Here is a 20,226-nt window from a genome sequence, read left to right on the forward strand (position 1 = left end):
AGAGCAGAAATGGCATGCCCGCTCCAAGGCCCCAAGCCTGGCGGCCAGCCACTGGCCGAGTCAGCCGGGCCAGGGCTCACGGCGTGGCCATAGGTCAACTGCTGGCTGAGAGTCTACGGTGCCAGCCTGGGCCAGGCTGGCTCTACAGCGGGTCAGCAGCCTCGCTGTGTGGCAGAGAGCCCGGGGGATTAGCGCCTGCCCAGGCGCCTCCCTGGACCACACCACATTCCCAGTCACAGTCAGAGGTTGGCAGGAGGGACTCAAGAGAGGGTCAGGAATGTCTAGCTGGAGTCGTCCCTTCTTCTTTTGGAGAAGAGAATAAGGTTTTAAAAGAGAGTGAAGAGGGGAGCTCAGGTGGCCTAGTGGTAAGAAGCTGCAACTACAGTCCCAGAGGTGCACGGTTCGAATCCACCAGAAGCTCTGCCAGGAAAGGAGGGGCAATCTCCTCCTGTACCAGTCAGATCTGATTTGACGGTACACGCACACAAAAATAATAAAATTAAAAAAAAAAAAAGAGAGTGAAGAGAGTGACCAGTCCAGGGTCTGAAGCAGGTCCTAGGGAAGAGCCACCAGCCTGAGGGACAATTGTCTGAATAGCCATCATGTGCTGGGCACTGGGGAGAAAGGATATCAGCCAATAGAGAAGGACCTGGCCTGACAACGTCGGGGATGGGCTGCAGACAACACACAGGACATCAGCAAGCTGAGTGCAGTATTTACCCTGGTGGCACGGGAAGCGTCGGGCTGCCAGCCAGAAGGTCACAGTCCAGCCCCTCCACGTGCTCCCTGGGAGAAGGATGGGAAGTCTGACCCCCGTAAGATTCTGAGCCTGGGAAACCCTGGTGGCGGGTCCCTGTGGGTTGGAATTCTCAATCTGGAATGTGAAAGAGGGATCGAAGGAGGAGGGATCGCTCTGAAAGTGTCCAGCAGAGACCAAGAGGATAAGGTAACTCCACTTGGTCCTCAACTTCAATGGAGGCCCAGTCATGGGCAGAGGGACGGTGGGAGACAGACGGCACCCAACGCCCAGCCCACGTCCACCGAGCCCATTCTCTCTCAGTGACTGGCAAGGCTCAGGAGGACGGCACCACTGGGTTTCTGAGGCTGTAAATCGTTATGAGAGCAGCTGGTAGATCTGCAAAGCTAACCTTTCAGTTAGCAGCCCAACACGGGACCCGCTGTGCCACTGGACTCCTCTGAAATTCATACAAACCCCAGAAACCCAGTTATCTGGTGTCGATTCCGGCTTAGAGCGACCCTGTGTGACAAGAGTGGAACGGCACCACGAGGTTTCTGAGGCTGTCAGTCTTTAAGGCCGCACACTGCCTCATCCTTCTCCTTCAGAGCAACTGGTGGATTTGCACCCATCTGCAGCCAAGCCGTGGCAACGCTGTCACCAGGACTCGGTGGCAGCGGACAAGTGCAAAGGCCCCGAGGCAGCACGGAAGAAGGTCCAGCATGAGAACGAGTGCCTGGCCCAGTGGCCTGGGCACATGATAACAAGTGGACATGGTCACAAATGGACTATCAGGCCAGGTGCGAGCTCTCTCATGAAGGGTGCTCTCCAGGGTGAGAACCAACTCCAAAGGGGAGAAGCCAAGCTGTCCCCCTCTGCACCTCCACCCCCCTCTGCTTCGCACCCCACTCCAGAGCCGCTTAACAGGGCTTGCAGCTTCTCCAGGGCCCGGTGGCAGTGACAGCTGACGTCCCTCCCCCAGCGCTGCCTCTCGGCTTCACTCTTCCCAGCCCACAGCTCTGCGGCGGATCCATCTGAGCCGGGAATAGAGGGGACGGTCTGGGGCGGCCTGTCTATAATTACAGCTCAGCTCTGCTGTTCCCTCCCCAGCGGAGGAAGCAGTCTCAGGTCTCCCCGGAGCAGCCGCCAACCTCCAGCCACTGCCATATGGAGGGGAGAGAACGCTGCCAGCGACGCAGACGGCGGGGCTTGGCTGGCTGGGACCACCAGGCCGGGGGCCCATCTCTCACACTCCCTCAACCCCCGGGCCACCGCCTGGCTTCCAGAAAACAGCCTCCCCTCCACCCCACTGGAGGTCTCCTAAACAACACTGCCAAGCCCACTGGTAACCTACAGCAACCCTGTGAGACAGACCTGCTTCTAGGAGGACTCTCAAGACTGTAAATCTTCACAGAAACAGAATGCAGCCGCCTCCCTCTCCCCAGAAGCAGCATCTGGTGGGTTCCAATTGCCAATCTTTTGGTGAGCAACTGAGTATTTTTTTCAAAGACCTCAAATGGCAGGGCAGATGGAGAAAAACACCCCCCCACTTTAGGTGCTCGCCTCCCCTGGTAGGGACACAGTCTCCAACCTCCAGTCTCCAGCTGTCGGAGTCCCAGCTGGGAAGAACTGTGATCTCGCGCCTGCAGAAGCCGGCTCTTAAGATGCTACCACAGCCTCACCAGCCACCACACAGCCTCACAGCCTCATAGGGTGACTAAGCCCAGATGGTGCAATGGCTGAGTGTGTGGCTGCTAACTAAAAGGTCAGTGGTTCAAACCCACCAGTGGCTCTGAGAAATATCTGGCAATCCAGACTTGGGCGGGGGGGGGGGCTAGGGGGGATTGCAGAACAGAATTTCAAACTCCCGTGGGCTGTACTTTCCAGGGTCGTGAAGGTTTGGAGGAATCCCTGAAATTCTCACCCTGAGACAGTCTTTAAATCTGAAACCGAAAAAAAATCCCTAAAGCCTTGTGGCCAATCAGCACTCTAGCTTAACTAGTGAAACAGACCTGTCCCCAGCATTGTGCTTCAAGATACGGTGACAGGAACAACAGGCTCAAGCACCGTGGAGATCAAGGAAAAGGGCAGGACAGGGCGAGGTGCAGCTCTGTCCTTCACAGAGTTCCGATGAATCACAGACACCACAATGGCCCCGGACAACAACATCATTATTCGAGATCAAACTGAGGACAGCCACTGAGGAGGTCAGACCGGAACCACAGGGAGCAGAGAGTTGACATGACTGAACAACCCAGAAAAGGAGGCTGAGGCTGGCATCAAAGAGCGTCATCAGTGTCACAGAACTGTGCATGGAGAAAACGGCTGAACTGATGTCTCTTTTGCTGTCTACGGTCTCAACACCACGATGAACAAAACAGTCTGTCTGGGACTCATATATGAAGCCGTGGTGGCTTGGTGCTAAGTTGTTGTGCTGCGGACCCAAAGGCCTGAGGTTCGAATCCACCAGCTCCTCCTCAGAGAAAGACGGGCAATCTGCCTGTCATGTGATTTACATGAACTCACTGGAGGGTCAGCTATGAGTCGGCTCCACGGTACAGAACAATGATGAACAGATGTGTGCCTATGTGTACACACACACACACACACACAGCTACAGACACAGACATATGAACCATTCTGGTGGCACGGCTGGTAGGGAGCTACACTATCAACCCAAAGGTAAGCTCTTCTAACCCACCTGCAGCTTCGAGGGAGAAAGATAGGCAATGTCTTCCTCAGCTCAATAACACAATAGAGGACTGGCTATGAGTCAGAATTGACATGGCAGTAGTGTGTGTATGTAGTATGCGTGAGAAAAACACACAGAGATAGAGAGAAAGAGAAAGACACAGTGTGTGTGTTTATAAAGTTTCCAAAAATATATCCCGGCTTGGAAAGCCTCCGGGGCAGTTCTGCTGTGCCCCGCAGTCAGTAAGTGCTGGAATCCACTTGGTGGTTCAGAACAGCAGCAGTAGCAGCAGCAGCAGCCGGCCTGCTGAGAAGAGCATCACCCCTGCTCTGCCAACACGGAGTCCCAGGTGGTGCAAAAGGTTAACGTGCTCATTTGTTAACTGAAAAGATAAAAGGTTTGACTCCAATCTGAGGCGCCTAGGAAGAAAGGCCTGGCCACCTCCTTCCACAGGTCCGGGAGTGCAGCCCTACTGTGGGACACACGGGTCCTGTGAGTTGCAGCCAACTCCGAAGCAAGCGGTTGGTCGGTTGTACAAATAAGGAAGCTGGGACTCAAGAGAGGCCCAGGGATGTGTGGAGGGGCTTACCACCACCGGAGGGGGGCAGGGTAGGGCAATGGGGCTCTGGACCGGGAAAGCCAGTCCTGCCCTCGCCTCTCGCCCACCTTGTGAAGTTATCCAGGACCCTCTGACTGCTGTAGCCTCTCTGGACTGGTAAACAAGGCCAGTGCATCTTGGGTTTCCCTCAGCTGCTAGGAGGAGGCTCTAGGGGAAGCCAGCCACCACGGAGCCGCCCTGCCCCCTTTGCTACAGTTGTCAAGTGTCATCAAGCTGACTCCTGATTCAGTGACCACGCGGACAACACAATGAGGCCTGCCTGGTCAGGCGCCGGCCTCTTAATTGCGCTTTGTTCGAGCCCAGTGTTGCGGTGACCCGTGTCAATCCACCTTGTGGCAGGGCCACCTCTTTTTTCGCTGACCACATCAGAACACAGAGGCTGCCCTCAGAGGTGGCGGGCGGCCCTAGACTCAGTGCTCCATCCAACTGCGTAACCTGAGAAGGGGGTGTGGGTCTCTGGGTCTTTAACACTTCCCACCTGCAACCTCTGTGAGAGTGGGGCCTTGCTGTGCCCCTCGATGCAGTGCACCCCACCACAAGATGCTGCCCTACAACCCTGTTCTCCCATCTCCCTACACCAGAACCAGAACCACAGAACAAAGCTGGCACGCACACGGCCTCAGTCTCCTTATCAGTAAAATGGAAACAATACACTTGACCCTGGGGATCTCTCATGAGGCTTACAGACCAAGTAGAAGCTCTGGTGGCACAATGGTTTAAGCTCTTGGCTACTAACTGAAAGGTTGGTGGTTCTAACTCCGGCAGTGGCTCTGCAAGAAAAATTGGCAGGGCAGAACTGTCCTGTACGGAGCTCGGGTAGCCTCGAAGGAGTTGTGCTACCAGCCCACAGGCAGGGGGTTTGAATCCACCAGCGCTCCATGGGAGAAAGAAGGACAATTTCCTCTGGGAATATTTACAACCTGTGAAAACTCGCTGGAGGGTCAGCTGTTAGTTTTGCAGAAACAACAATCTTTATAGAAGCTGACTCCCTGTCTTTCTAGTCCACAAAGTGCTATACTTTTTTTTTTTAAAGTGCTGTACTTCTAATAAAAAAAATCAAACAAACTGTGCTGTTATTATTGTTGTTAAGTGCTGTCAAGTCGTAGGCGACTCATAGCGACCCTATGAACTAAAGACCTGAACACTTTTATAACTTTTTTAAATTTTTTTATTATTATTTTATTTGTGTGTGTGTGTGTGTGTGTGCGCGCGTGTGTGTACTGTCAAATGGGATCTGACTAGTACAGGAGGAGATTTTCCCTCCTTTTCCCAGCAGAGCATCTGGTGGATTCAAACCATGTGCCTCTGGGATTGCAGTGCAGCTTCTTGCCACTAGGCCACCAGAGCTCCCCCTCTTTTATAACTTTTATCGTTTCTCCAAGTTCACAGGGATTCTGGAGGCAAGCTCTTTCAGAAGTGGATGCCACTCCTGCTTCCAAGCTTGTTTTCATGAGGGAGCTCCACCCAACACTGTCCACCATGGGTGACCATTATCGCACTTGACACATCAGTGTCACAGTGATTAGCATCACAGCAACCACGAGTTACATCTGTACAGCAAATGGACAGACCAGTGCTATGACACTTAGAAGAATGTTTGACAAAAAAAACAATTAAAACCAGGCCTGAGTACCACATATTAAAATCACCCATCTCCGGCTTAATGTGTAGTTTAGTTTAACTAGTAATGTCTGCCCAGAGCCTTCTGTTCTTTTAAGATCTGCATGAGGCCAAGTGACAGTGAGAACTGTGAATTTTAGATAAGGACCTTAGGGGGAAATGAGCTTATGTGAATGGGAGGAACTATCGGGGATCCAGCCCCGATATGTCGGGAGAATTCCGACAAAAGGAGGCACTAGGTTGAAATGAAGACGAGGGAGAGGCTAATTGCTGGTGACAAACAGCAAGTTTAATATTCTGGCAAGGGTATATATACATCTTAGGAACATGCCTGCAGGGGTAATTGCATTATCTCTTATCTGTCCAGAGATGTTGACTGGTAGATCGAACATTCTCAGACCTCAACACAAAACAAAGACATCTTCCGGATATCCTATGATATCTATTGGAAAACAAGAAGGTATCACACTCCTAGAATTCTGAGGCCTTTAGTCACTCCCTATTCATTAGCATACTGGTCCCTGGAGTTGTTTACTGTAGAAAGGATGGTCAAGCCAAGATGAGCGGTCCTGGTGCAGGTTAGCCAGTTCCTGACAAGGAACAACTCAAAAAGAGAGGGTAAGAATGGTTGGAATTAGCACCATGGAGTTCTTTGTGGACTGAGAGGTGAATTGCTCAATGTTCTGTTGTGTATATTTCCAACCACAAAGAAATTTCCCTTTTTTTTAAAAAAAAAAAACAACATTCAGTTTATTACAAATATATAGTATTTAATATTTCCCCCTTTTTTAAATCCTAATTATGCTATTATCTAGATGAGCATCCTTTATACACAAACAAGTAAAACAAATTAAACATAATAAACTCAAAGAAATACTTTCAAAAATCTCCGTATGATCAGAAGGATTCAGGTTGAATAGTCCTTGAAAGTTTGTTTTAATCGTCCCATTGCCACAGTGCTTGTCAAAACCAGTTCTGATTAATCTCCTTTGTCAGTGTGTCCTTTGCCATTCAACACTTTAATTTTTTTTATTTAATAATTTTAATGAACATTTACAGAGAATTTGGATTTCCATTCATTCATTGCTGCACTTCTCTCCCCGCCCAGCCCTCTCCTCCCGCCCCCCAGTTTGCTCCTCTCTTTCAAAAGTAAAAGAAAGACTCCCTCCCTGGTACACAATCCCCCCGTCCCAAGCAGCAGCAGCACTGAAAGCTGAGATCACACAGCAAAATGCCCTCAAATAAAGTAAGTGACCTGAAACTGCATTCAGGAGGACTCCAGGTCTCTCAGGAAGTCCTACAACCCCTCAGGGAAGCCTCCGCTCCGAGAACGGATCCCCTGTGGACTCTGGCAGTCAGCACCGGGGAGCCCACAGGAAAAGGTGCTCTGCAGGGTCAAGGAGATCCAGAGGCTCCCAGTGGTCAGTGGGGTGCGGGAGTCACCTGGGGGGCTCGTGGGAAAGGTGTTCTGCAGGTCGATGGGAGTTCTGGAGGTTCCTGGCTCCCCTCTGACACCCTGGGGAGCCCTGAACATAAGATTATGGGAGCGTGAATCTACTGTGAGAGAGAGAGTGTGTGTGTGTTAGTCTATGTGTGTGTTGGGTGTTAGTCTATGTGTGTGTTGGTCTATCTGAGAGGGAATTGGCCAGAACCCATGCACAGTGAGTGTGTGTGTGTGTGTGTGTGTGTGTGTGTGAGTGAATTGGCCAGTTTAGCCATTCTTCCAGATCTAAATGGAGCCGACTCAGCAGCAAAAAGAATGACTCTCACTAACAACAAGCAGTAGAGAGATTCTTGCGTCAGTCAGACTGCGACCTCCAGGTGACGCCAGCAGTGTGACCCTTGTACTAAAGAATGAAACCCTGCCAGATGCTGCCCCGCTCTGTCCTGGCGCTGGCTCAGACCGGATCCTGTTGTTCTGCATGGCGTTTCTGAAGACCTGCTGTCTCAGAAGTGGCTGGCCAACCCCGCTTGCTAACCTGTCTTAGTCTGGAAGAGGAAACCTGTGCACTGTGGGTGACCCTGCTGGCATCTGAAATGTCAGAGAGAGGAGTTTTGAGTCTGGACTTTCTGAGGGGTGTTGGAGGAAGAGGTAAGGTTGCAGGGCACAGGCAGAACGCAGAATGTGCAGGACCCCTGGGGGCCCAGTGGAGAGGGGCTCTGGGAAGGATGGGACACTGAGCGGGAATATCTTCTGAGCCTTGTTTGATGTTCCCTCGGGAAACCCCACAAGGAAGTTGAGGCCTCCGGTCCCTGCCCCCATGGCTCCCTCTAGGCAGTGTGGGGTGCAGAGGGAGGGGCACAAGGGGAGGAAGAGGCGGCTCTGGCTTTTGCTGTAACTGTTTGCTGGTGACGCATCAAAGCCTCCAGTGTTGGGCGGCCCAGAAACGAGGCGGCGAGAAAGGGACGCCAAGCACCTGACAGCCGAGTAGCTGCTGAGAGGTTCTGCCCGACCCATTTGACATTCAGCTATGACCCCCACCGAGGGTCCCTGAAGAGAAGGGGAAGCCCCAGGGCTAAGATGAGCCCCAACACTTCCCTGTAGGCACTCCTGGAGAAGGAGAGGTGGTGAAATGTCCAACAGACAAGAAGGAAGGCGGTGCCACTGAACCTCCAGAGAGGAGGCCCCTGAAGCGGGATGCTCTGAGCTGGCCTCTCCCCAGCCAATCCCCTGCTTTGCTCCCAACCAGGCTCCTCACCTGGCCCACATCCCTCTCTCAGTACCATCTTAACAACTCAGGGAAAGAGAAGGGACTCTGAAGCCGGAAGGGCCTAGTCTCTCAAGTATTTGGAGCAAATAGCCCTGCCTTGATCAAGGAGGTAGAGGACAAGGAGACAGCAGCTCCTGGTGCAGCCAGATGGCCAACTCCCTTCTTAAAACACCGGGCCCTGAATGGGTGCCTCTAAATGCAGCCACTGAGGAAAAAGAGCTCTGGGCTCAGGCAGACCTGGGCGGGGATGCCACCTCTCAGAAAAATCAACTTCTTCAAGCAGCTCCCTGACTGCCTCCACGGGAACTTGGAGAGAAAGGTGCCCTGGGGGTGCCTGACTGCTAACTGAAAGTTGGCAGTTCACAGCCAGCCAGGAGTTCTGGGGGACAAAGACCGGCAGTCCGCTTCTGTGACGGCGATGCTGTTAGTCAGTAATAACCTGACAGCATCGAATGACGGCAAATGAGAGAAGCCGGTAAAGTGCCAGGCTAGACGTGACTCAAGACTCCAACTGAGCACTTAAAATCAACATCTGCCCTGGTGGCAGAGTGGTTAGTTCCTTGGTTGCTAACTTGAAGGTCACTGGTTCAAATCTACCAGCTGTTGCACAGAAGACGACGAGATGGCTTGTTCCCGTAAAGATTACAGCCTCGAAAATTCTATGGGAAAATGTTACTCTGCTCTGCAGGGTCACTGTGAGTCAAGATCAAACCAGTTTTTTCAGGTTGTTACAATTTCTGGGTGGTGCGAATGGCACTGGCTTGACCACTGGTGGCTGGTGGTTTGAACTCGCCCAGCAGCCCTGTGGTTACAGAGGCCTGGCTGGTAATCCACTTCCGTAGATTCCAGCTGAGGAAACAGAAAACGTCTGGAGCAGTCCTCCTCTGCTGACACATGGCGGGGAGTTGCCGCTAACGGCGAGAGGTATTATTATTGTTATTTCTGCACCAGTCCTCTGCCTTCCGCCTTCTCTGCTCTTCCCACACCTCATCCGCCCCGCACGCCAGCTGCTCAGGTCCTCCAGGCTCTCCAGCACCTCCTCAAGCCCAAGCCCTATGTTGCCAGGCCCTCTGGACCACGGCTCGCCCCTGTTCCCATCGCTGGCTTCACTTGCCCCTTCTCCACATTCTAATTTTAAACTCCAAGGCCACGGGCTTGGAGCGCGGCTGTGTTGGAACTGACTCACCACCACAATGACATGGAAGTCCCTTGAAGTTCAAAGCTTTCAGGTTCCATCGGCCTCCAGTGCTTGCCCCACCCCGTGGACACCCCACCAGAGTACAGTACCAGGACCCCCTTTATTGCCATCACTGGAGCCTGACTAGCTTCCTCTCCTGGAAGCCCCCTGCTTCCTCCCCCACAACCTGGTCCTCTGTCACCCTAGGCAGAACCTGATTTGTTTGCCCTGATCCTGCAGCCCAGAGCACGCTCCCAGGTCCCGCTCCCTCAGCAAACCCTCGGCTCACTCTTCAGCGAGCCTTCCTCCCTTTTCAGAACTTCACTGCACAGCCCAACCCACGTTCCAAACACAAGTCTGCTTTGATCATCTGGGAAGTGCCCTGTTGGCACTGTAGGGTAAGCGCTGGGCTGCTGGCTGAAAGGTTGGCAGTTTGAACCCGCCAGTCACTGCATGGGAGAAATATTTACAGCCTTGGAAACTGGACAGAGGGTCACCATGAGGATTCGGCTCGACAGTGGGTTCTGGTTTAATCTAGTTTCACAGAGGCCTGTCAGTACAGTGGTAAAAGCACGCAGTGGCTTACTCCCAGCGTCGCTCCGACAGAGAAAAGGGCTGGCAAATCTGCTCCCAAAAAGGCCAACAGCCTGTGAAACGTCATGGGCCCTTTCTCTGCTGCCTTACACGCTGACAGGACGGGAATCTTGCCTTCTGAGGCAGCCTGCACGTGCCTCAAGGGCTCACATTCGCTGTTCCTGGTAAGTGCAAAGCAAAGGCGCCCCAACTAGTTAGATGTGCCCTGACACTCAGAACCACCCAGGAAAACTACTACCTGAAACTGAGCTCTTGGCCCCGCCTCTAAGATGCAGCACTTGAACTTCTCCCCTTGCAAAGCAGAAAACACACACTCCCCTTCCCTCTCATTTTCCAAAACTTTCCTCACCTAATCAATTGAATCCTCCATCTCAAGACGCTTCTCTATGTTGAGAAATTCTTTTGCTACACACCATCCACCCTCAAATCACAAAAGCCTCCTTCCTCTACCATCTCCTCTGTGTTAACTTCTTCCCAAACCCTGCTGAGCTGCTGACAATCTCTTCCCGACCCTGTGCCCTCCTCCCACATCCAGTCCCCAGACTTCTGGGGGCTCACCCAGTCCCCAGACCCCATCCTTTGCTCGCCTCTGCCTCTCTCAGGGTCTGAGCCCCGCTTGCGGCTGGTCTCTGCTGTGAGTTGTTGTGGAGTCCACTGTGACTCACGTGACCCTTGTGTACACAGCAGTACAGCGTTTCCACGGCTGAGACCGCTCGGAAGCAAATCGCCAGGCTTTTTCCACGGTGCCTCTGGAGAGCTTTGAACTGCCAACCTTTTAGGCTAGCAGCTGACCACCCAACTGTTGACACCCCCAGGGAGAGCACCTTCCTCACTCTGCTGCTGTTATTAGATGCTGTTCGGTTGACTGTGACTCCCAGCGACAAGGGAAGTACCCTACAGCATTTCCGATCTCGACCAGAGTCGACTGTCAGACCTTCCACTCAAGTCTATACAGCTGACCTTCCAGTGAAAAGCTCACGGATCGCTCACAGGCTGCCAGCACGTCACTCTTAGTTCTTCAAACCACCAATTCCTCTCTCCTCGTCTTCACAGTCCTGACAATCTCACCTTCACCCGTTCTAGCTCCTTCCCGAGCATCCTCCCCACCAATTCTCCGGGGCTCCCCACTTCCTCTGCCTGGAGTCCTCTAACGCTGCAAGTCTAGGGCCACTGCCCTACTCGCAACAGCTAACAGCCCCCCCATATAGCAGGAGCTCTGATGGAGTAGTCCATAGGGACATGCACTGCTAACCCAAAGGCGATCCCTTGCTGGAGGTTCAAAGCCACTAATGGCCCTGTGGGAGAGAGAGGCAATCGCCTCCTGTGCAATTTATAGTCTCAGAAACACCTGACGGAAGGTTAGCTCTGAGCTGGTTCTGATTTGATGCAATTTTAGTGAGTAATACTCCCCAAGCTTCCAGCAAGTCCCAGGCTTGCTTCTAAGCACTTAGGCATCCTTACTCAGAGCTGTCTGGTCTGACACATTAGTTCTGCCTCACAGGAGCCCTTCCAACCTTCTTCTCGGCCCGCCTCAGGCCCTGTCCCTGGAGCTCCCTATTATTACTTGCTTGTGATTACAAGGCAGACTTTCATGTCTCCCTTGATTCTTCCATCTCAGCCAAGCCAGCGTCCCTCATTCCCAATCGCACATTCCTCTCTAGCCTGTGAGGCTACCACCACTCCCAGGTATTCCTCCACTTGGATCTCCCCTGAAGCATAAGTTCCCCAAACTCTGCTCATCATCCCAGGCACCTGACACATCTCCAACTTGGGCTCCTCCGAGTCCCAGTGCCCTCCAGCAAGTGTCAGATTCCTTTGCCCTCACCTGTACCCCAGGCTCCACGGAAATCCACTTCCACGAGCACTGTGTCAACACCTCGGACAAGTGGAACTGGCCCCAGGTTCATCAGAGATCTTTCAAGTCTATTCTCCCGGCGCTCCCGAAGGCGACTTAACCTTGTGACTATCTGAGACCCCTAAACCAAGGGTCTTTCAAAGTCTTGGTCTCCTCTGGCTCCATGGCCCATCTTTAGCCCAAGTTCCCTTAGCTGCCTAAAGACAGCGTCACCTTCTCGGCTGTCCCCTCTCCATCCCGTGTGGCCACAGCACAGTACAGGCATCTTAGCGCTTAGTTACCTTAGGCTACGTCGCCTTATCTCTATATCCCGCCTGAGCCCCACCGCCTCAGGCAACCTTCCTCCGACCCCACTTCCAACCCACCTAGGTCTCGGACTGCCTTTGGGGAGGTTCTTACCCAAACAGGCCAGAGAAGAAGGACTGCGAGTTCTTCACCTTGCGATCCGCCTCGGCCAGCAGCGCTATCGCTTCCGCTTCCTTCCCGGAGTTGTCCATGGCGGCGGCAAAGGTACCCGGCAAACCGCCCGACCCAGGCCTTTGGGAAGGACTCAACCGCTGCCCGGTCACGGAAGACAGATCCCGAACAGCCTAGCAGATCTGTGTTGACGTCGCACCGGCGCTGGACCTCCAGCGGCCCCTCGCCATGTGACCCTCGCCAACCAACCAGCTGCCTAATAGCACGTTTTGCGCTGCAAAGCCACGCCCCCCGACGGCCCCTGGACTGCGCCGTGACCTTCGCTGTCCAATCGGTGGGCACAGATTTCGAAGCATGCGCATTTATTGGCGTAGGTGCCGTGGTCTCTAGCGGGGGGAGGGCGCCTTACTGTACCACGTGATGGTATAAACCAATCCAAATCCCCGAAATGAAAGCCCCGCCCCAGGGCGGTACCTTTTCTGATCCTATTTCACCAATTATCAGCGGCGCTCGCCTGCTGGAGCTCACCCCCTTTGTGCGAGCTTTGACGTTTAGTCAGCTGACCACAGGCCTTCACGTGACTGTTGACAGTTCTCTGGCGCAGTTTAGAGCTGCCGTCTCCGCACTAAATCTCGCAGGATTCTCATACAATTGGGAGGGCGTGTGTGGTAATAAAAAGACAGCCTGCCTTTTCTGGCGCCCTCTGCCGACGACTGCTGAAACTGGCTTGGGGAGGTTTAGTGAAAACACTCCAAAGATCAACTGGTAACAGAAATGCTGTGACTTGCTTGAGAAGAGAGCTCTTTAAGAACAGAGCTTGTCTAACTCTACGTAAGAAGTTCCTACGGGAAGAGCTGAAAATCCATGTGTAGCAATTACACGTTGTTAGATGCCATCGAGTCGAGGGAACCTTGCTGGATCTCTATCATGCAATCACTGTATCAATCCATCCTTTATTTTCCAAGCACCTGACAAAATGTCCAAAGTTTATGAGATGAAGTTTCACCATCTTTGTCTCTAAGGAGCACCCTGGTTTCACTTTTTCAAGCCAGACTTGTTTGTTCTTTTGGCAGTCAATGGAATATTCAGTACTTTTCTCCAACTGCACAGATCAAAGACATGGATTCTTCTGTTTTCCTTATTTATTGTCCAACTTTCAGATACGTAGGAAGTAACAAAAAACGCCATGGCTTGAATTACTCATTTTAGTCTTTCTTTAAACTATCACCCTTGTTCTTCAGCAATTTAAAGAGGTCCCTCCAATGCAACTTGCAATGCAAAATTCCAATGCAATTCTCCAATGCAACTCGTTTATGTCACCGACGTTTCAAATACCAACAGGGATAGCCACAGTGAGCAGATTTCAGGGGTGCTTTCAGACAGACTCAGAAACTGGGGTGGTCATCCACTTGTGAAATAACAGGTCTTCGAGAGCCCTATGAATAACAGACGCAATTACATGAGGTGTGAGTTAACTATCAGTGGTGGCATAGCAGGGAAGGAGTTGTGCTGTTAATTGAGAAGCGAGCTCTAAGCAACTGCTCTGCTGGTGAAAGATGCCATTTACAGCTTATTCTGCAATTAACAGCCTCTGAAAATCTGCTGGAGTCAGTTATGAGGCGATTCTTACTCAACAGCAAAGAGTTAAGTTGTTAAGTGGGCTGTTAAGGACTGGCTTAATAGTCCCTAACTCCGGCTGGGTGGGACCTGACTTTCTGAGATTAGGAAAAAGTTTTTTACATAATCTGGAGGACAGCTACTTAGCTAGCTGACTGAAACAGATTCATTCTTATTCCCATTCCAAAAAAGGGTGATCTGATAGTGTGGAAATTATTGAACAACATCACTAATATATACAAGCAAAATCTTGCTAAAGCTTATCCAAAAACGACTGGAATAGTACATCAACAAGAGAAATGGGTTTAGAAGAGGCCATCGCACTAGGGACATCATTGCCAATGTTAGACGGATCTTGGCTGAAAGCACAGAGTACCAGAGGGATGTCTGTGTTTCATTAACTACACAAAGGCATTTGGCTGTGTGGGCCACAGCAAATTGTGGCTAGCCTTGAGGAGAAAGGGAATCCCAGAACGCTCTGATTCTGCCCATGCTAAACCTATACTTGGGCCAGGAGGCAGTCATCAGAACAGAGCAAGGAAACACTACATGGTTCAAAATAAAAAAAAAATAGTGCATAAGGGATGCTGCCTGTCTCCATACCTCTTCAATTTGTATGTGGAACAGAATTTGGGAGGCTAGGCTTCATGAGGAGGGATCAGGATTGGAGGAAGACTCAAAACAACTTGATGACACCCAATTGCCATAACCTTGTTCACTGAAACTGAAAAGGACCTGAAACATCTGCTGCACAGAGTAAAGGACTGCAGTGTTAATATGAATTGAAGCTCACCATCAATAAGACAAAGATTCTCACCACTGGGCCACTTGGCAGCACCATGAAAGATGGAGAAGAGATTGTTAATTGTTCACAATTTCCGCTTAGTTGGGCCCACAAGTAACACTCTTGGAACCAGCAGTCAAGAAACCAAAAGACAAATTGAATTAGGAAAGTCGGCTGTCAGGGATCTCTCCAGAGTGCTGAAGTACAAAGATAGCAGTCTAGAGACTCAAGTGCACCTGATCCGGGCCATGGTCTGCACAATTACTTGCTATGCATCAAAAGAGCTGGACAGTGAATAAGTATGATAGAAGAATTGATGCCTTTGAGTTGTGGTGCTGGAGAAGAGTACTGAATATACCACGGATTTCAAAGAGAACAAATGAGCCTGTCTCAGAGAGTGTGAAACCAAGTTGCTCTCCGGAGGCAACAATTTTGAAGCCCCATCTGACACATTTTGGGCATATTGCCAGGAGAGACAAGTCCTTGGAGAGGGGCTACACAGGAAAGGAAGACCTTGGATGAGGGACTGACACAGTGCCTGGGGTAATAGGGGCAGGTGTGTCAGAGACAGAGATTAGTTCAGAATAGGACAGAGTTCAGAGATATTGTACATAAGGTCACTATGAGTTAAAGGCAACCCAATGGTATATAACAACAAGCTGCCTAGCACTATAAACGTAACTAATGCAACTGTGTTTTGCACTTAAAATGGCCAAATTTGTGTTGTCTTTCAACACAATGACATTTTAAAATGTTCGGAAACACAAAAATGTACCCACCAAGGAAAAAAAAATTTAGGCAAACACATGTTAAACCTAGATCTTAATTTATAATATTATACGCCTATGCAGTGAGCTCTGGTTGCCTAGTGGCAAAAAGCTGTACTGCAACCCCAGAGGGGCGTGGCTCGAATCCACCAGATGCTCTGCTGCAGAAGGAGGGACAATCTCCTTCTGTACCAGTCAGATCCGATTTGGCGGTACATGTACAAAAAAATAGTAAAATTAAAAAAATAATATTACATGCCTATCAAGTTTATGAAGAAGTTGGTTCTGACCCATAGAAATCCTACAGAACACAGTAGAACTGTGTTCCTAAGACTGTAATCTTTCTGGGGCAGAGGGCCACATCTTTCTCCCCTGGAGCGGCTGGCTGGTAAGACCCCAAGTGCTTTAACCATGGCTCCACTGATAACTAATGCACCATCCCCCACCCCCAGCCCCCACCTTTTAAGGAGTTGTGATGGTGCTGCTTGCTGACTAAAAGGCTGGTGGTTTGAACCTAGCAGCTGCTCTGAGGGAGAGTCGAGGCAGTCGGCTCCTGAAAGGTTCACAGCCTTGGAAACTCTGGTGGACTGTCCCCTGTCCTGCACGGTTGTGCGGTCAGTCAGAAATGACTTACAAGCTAAAGCTGTCCCGTTTCCTCCAGTGTGATGTGCTCTAAGTTGGGACCCAGACAATAATTGCAGTTTCATGAGAGCTGGGGAAACTGAAACGGGGGGTTATGGGAGGTGGCGAAGTCCACACGGTGTACCTGCCACAGACTCTTACATTTTCTCACAAAGGGAGATGTGGGCGTGTTGGTGAGGGTCGGTACTTTCATGCCATTTTCTAGATGGGAAAAATGAGAGGGTCCAGTACGGGAAGGGACTTGTCCAAGTCCACGATGAAGGGAGAGAATCTGGGGGCAGGAGAGAGATTCCTGTTGACCTGGTGATGCCCACGGCAATTCCCTCAACCATGGAGCCCCAGCCGCTGGAAGTAGCGTCGTCCTCATCTGCTCTTCCTCCCTGTGATCTCGGATGCAGGGTGGTAGTGTCGCCCCTCTGTCAACCGTCTACCACCACCCTCCGCCTTTTCTCAGAACACAACCGTTAACAGATACGGACGCAGTCACGATCACTCGGGTCAATCTTAGCCAATGGCTACTGGGATCATCAGGCGAGGAAGACCAGAAGGCAGCTTCTCAAGAACCCAATTTAATAAAATTTTCAAGTAGACACATACAAAAAAACATAGAATAAAAACAACGACCTAACAATGTACAAGTGACTGGGAGATGAATGCGGGAAGCCGGCCAGGTGAGGGAGGCTCACAGGCTGGGTCTGCAAGCCCTTCCCACCTAAGCTGCTGCTCCTAACCTCACTGAACAAACACAACACAGCCTCGAACCTGAGGCCAAGGCTGAAGCCCCACGGATCTACCCGCCTCGCCTCCGTGGTCTGGACGAGGCTGGACGGCCAAAGGGGAGACGAGCTGCTGAATGAGGAGAGGACAGTGGGGCTCCGGCACCCACACGTGGGGCCTGGTGTGTGCTGGCAGGGCTGAATGTGGGAGGGCGGGAGGGCACCCCAGCACCAGGCCCTGTCTCTCGAGGGCCTCACCACTGCAGGGGGCCAATGTCCGCCCCTATCTCCTCCTCCTCCTCTTCATCCTCCTTCAGCTGGAAGGGCTTCACAGGCCATTTGACCCTGGCCATGGGCTCCACGTGGTCCTGGAGCCGGTGCCGCTTCATGTGGGCATTCCGGCTCTTGATCTTGTCGAAGACCCTGAGGAGGGAGTGTCAGGGGAGGGGGAACTGAGTTAGTCCGGGGGAGGGGAGGGCCTTGGGTTGAGACTGGGGATCAGTGTGAGCCCCCCTGGAAAAGGGGCCGGAAGAGGGGGTGGTACCTTTCACACTCCCTGCAGGGGAAGATGCCCTGGCTCTCCACGCTCCCTGGTGGCTCTGGGGTCCTCTTGGGGCCTGTGCTGGGGCTGGAGTGGAGGATGGACTCCCGCCGGTAACTCTTGGTCTTTATCTTTAATTCGGGCGTAGCACGGTGGCTGGAACTCTCCTGAGGGCTGCAGGTGACCTGTGGGGAAGGCAAAGGCTGCATGAGGGTGCTGACTCCCCACTGTCCTCAGAAACATGGGGTGTGGAGGGCACAAGTGTGGACTGTAGGGACAGCCCTCCAGGAGAAGCATTTGCCCCAAGCCCACCAACCTTCAGCAGGGTTCCCACATTGGCCCCGGCCCCTACCTTGTCCTCTGTCCTTTCTGCCTCTTCAGGCTCCCGTCTGAACCTCTTCTCTAGCCCCAGGGCTCGGCCACAGTCAAACTTGATCATTTTCTTCCAGATGTAGTAATATTCCACGCATTGGGCCACCGTCTTTGTCTGGATCTAACCAAAGGAGATGCAAGCTGGCTAGGAGAAAGCCTGACTGGTGGCCACACAAGGGCCAGCCCACGTCCTAACCCACACCCCACTGGACCAGCCTCTCCATTTGGACTTCCTGCTCTACTCATGCCCCCCCAAGTCACAAAGTAACCCCAGCAGGGAGGAGGTTCAACATGAGGGTCAAAAACAATCATTTCACTTCTGCCCCACCTCTAGGCAGCACACAACTCAGAAGTCCGCACACAAAGGTACAAGCCACCCCCAGGTTACTAAGGAGATCTATTCCTAACTGCATCTTCAAGAATCTGTCAGGAGGAGGAATTGGTCCTGCCTTGTCTAGTAGTCTGGTAGCAAGATTCCGCTAAAAATTATACAAAAACGACTGGAGCAGCACATCAACAAAGAACTGCCAGATGTGCACACTGAGGCCTTGGAACTAGGGATATTATAGCTTATGTTAGATGGATCGTGGCTGAAAGCACAGAGTACCAGAGGAATGTCTATCTGTGTTTCATTGATTGTAGAGAGGCATTTGACTGTGTGGATCACAACAAACTGGCTAACTCTGAAAAGAATGAGAATCCCAGAACACTTGACTGTGCTTCTGCGAAATCTATTGGTGGAAGATCTATCAACAATCTGCATTATGCAGACGACACAACCCTGTGTGCTGAAACTGAGGACCTGAAACACTTGCTGCAGAGTGTCAAGGACTGCAGACTTCAATATGGATTGAGGCTCAATGTCAAAAAGACAAAGATTCTCACCACAGGACCAATTGGCAGCACCAGGATGGATGGTGAAGAGAATGAAATTGTTCACAGCTTTAGTTTGCTTGGCTCCACAGTCAACACTCTTGGCACCAGCAGCCAGGAAATCAAAAGACAAATTGCAATGGGAAAGTCGGCTGTCAGGGACCTCTCCAAAGTACTAAAGAACAACAATGTCACTCTGGAGACTAAGGTGCATTTGATACAGGCCATGGTCTTTGCAATCACTTGTTATGCATCAGAGAATTGGACAATGACCAAGGAGGATAGAAGGAGAGTTGATGCCTTTGAGCTGTGGTGCTGGAGAAGAGTATTGAGAATACCATGGACTGCTAGGAAAACAAACAGACTCATCCTGGAGAGGGTTAAACCGGGTGGCTCCTTGGAGGCAAGGATTCTGAAGCTCCATCTAACATACTTTGGACATGTTGTGAGGAGAGACCGGTCCTTGGAGAAGGACATCATGCTTGGGAGGGTGGAGGGACAGCGCAGGAGGGGAAGGCCCTCTATGAGGTGGATTGATTCAGTGACTGGGATAGTCAGGATGGGAGTGCCAGAGACAGTGCGATTGGCACAGGATAGAGCAGAGTTTAGGGCTGTTGTACATAGGGTCGCTATGAGTCGCAAACGACTCGAAGGCACATAACAACAACAACAACAACAAACTTGAACCAGAAGGCAGTTGTCAGACAGGGCAAGGGCACACTGCACAGTTCAAAATCAGGAAACGTGTGTGCCAAGGATGGGTTTTATTTCCTATATGGAAATATTCTATTCTATTCTATATATGGAAATATATGCAGAACAGGTCATGTGGGAGGCTGGGCTGTAAAGGAAGAATGTGACATCAGGATTGGAGGAAGGCTCATCAACAACCTGCTTATGTATGCAAATGACACAACCTTGCTTATTGAAACTGAGGGCCTGAGGCATTTGCTGCAGAAGGTCGAGAGCAACCTTAAATATGGACTGAAGTTCAACGTCAAGAAAACAAAGATTCTTACTACTGGCCTTCTTGGCAGCATCATGTTTGATGGTGAAGAGACTGACATTGTTAAACAGCTTTAGTTTGTTTGGCTCCACAATCAACACTCTTGGCACCAGCAGCCAGGAAATCAAAAGATAAATTGCATTGGGGAAGTCGGGTGTCAGGGACCTCTCCAAAGTACTAAAGAACAACAATGTCAGTCTGGAGACTAAGGTGTGCCTGATAAAGGCGATGGTCTTTGAAACTACTTGCTATGCATCAGAGAGCTGGACAATGACTAGGGATGATAGGAGAATTGATGCCTTTGAGTTGTGAGGCTGGAGAAGAGTATTGAGAGTACCATGGACTGCTAGGAGAACAAAAAGGTTCATCCTAGAAAGGTTGAAACCAGGCTGCTCCTTGGAGGGAAGGATTCTGAAGCTCCGTCTGACATACTTTGTACATGTTGCAAGGAGGGACCACATGCTTGGGAGGGTGGAGGGAGAGAAAG

General features: G+C 51.3%; 2 protein-coding genes across 2 annotated transcripts in view; both read right to left on the minus strand.

The window, feature by feature from the left end:
• NAPA (N-ethylmaleimide-sensitive factor attachment protein, alpha) overlaps positions 1–12,626 on the minus strand; it is a 31,259-nt gene extending 18,633 nt beyond the window's left edge. Inside the window, exon 1 of the mRNA XM_006898638.1 lies at positions 12,404–12,626. Coding sequence (XP_006898700.1) covers positions 12,404–12,501 — 98 coding nt within the window. The 5' untranslated portion in view covers positions 12,502–12,626. The remainder of the gene's footprint in view (positions 1–12,403) is intronic.
• A 4,575-nt stretch (positions 12,627–17,201) lies between these two features.
• Positions 17,202–20,226, minus strand: part of ZNF541 (zinc finger protein 541) — a 30,542-nt gene continuing 27,517 nt past the window's right edge. Inside the window, exons 13-15 of the mRNA XM_006898699.1 lie at positions 17,841–17,981; positions 17,492–17,673; positions 17,202–17,370 (exon numbers count right to left, since the gene is read on the minus strand). Coding sequence (XP_006898761.1) covers positions 17,202–17,370; positions 17,492–17,673; positions 17,841–17,981 — 492 coding nt within the window. The remainder of the gene's footprint in view (positions 17,371–17,491; positions 17,674–17,840; positions 17,982–20,226) is intronic.

Source organism: Elephantulus edwardii, unplaced genomic scaffold (assembly GCF_000299155.1).
Source record: "Elephantulus edwardii isolate Elephantulus edwardi_28Jun2011 unplaced genomic scaffold, EleEdw1.0 scaffold00236, whole genome shotgun sequence".
Taxonomy (NCBI): Eukaryota; Metazoa; Chordata; class Mammalia; order Macroscelidea; family Macroscelididae; genus Elephantulus; species Elephantulus edwardii.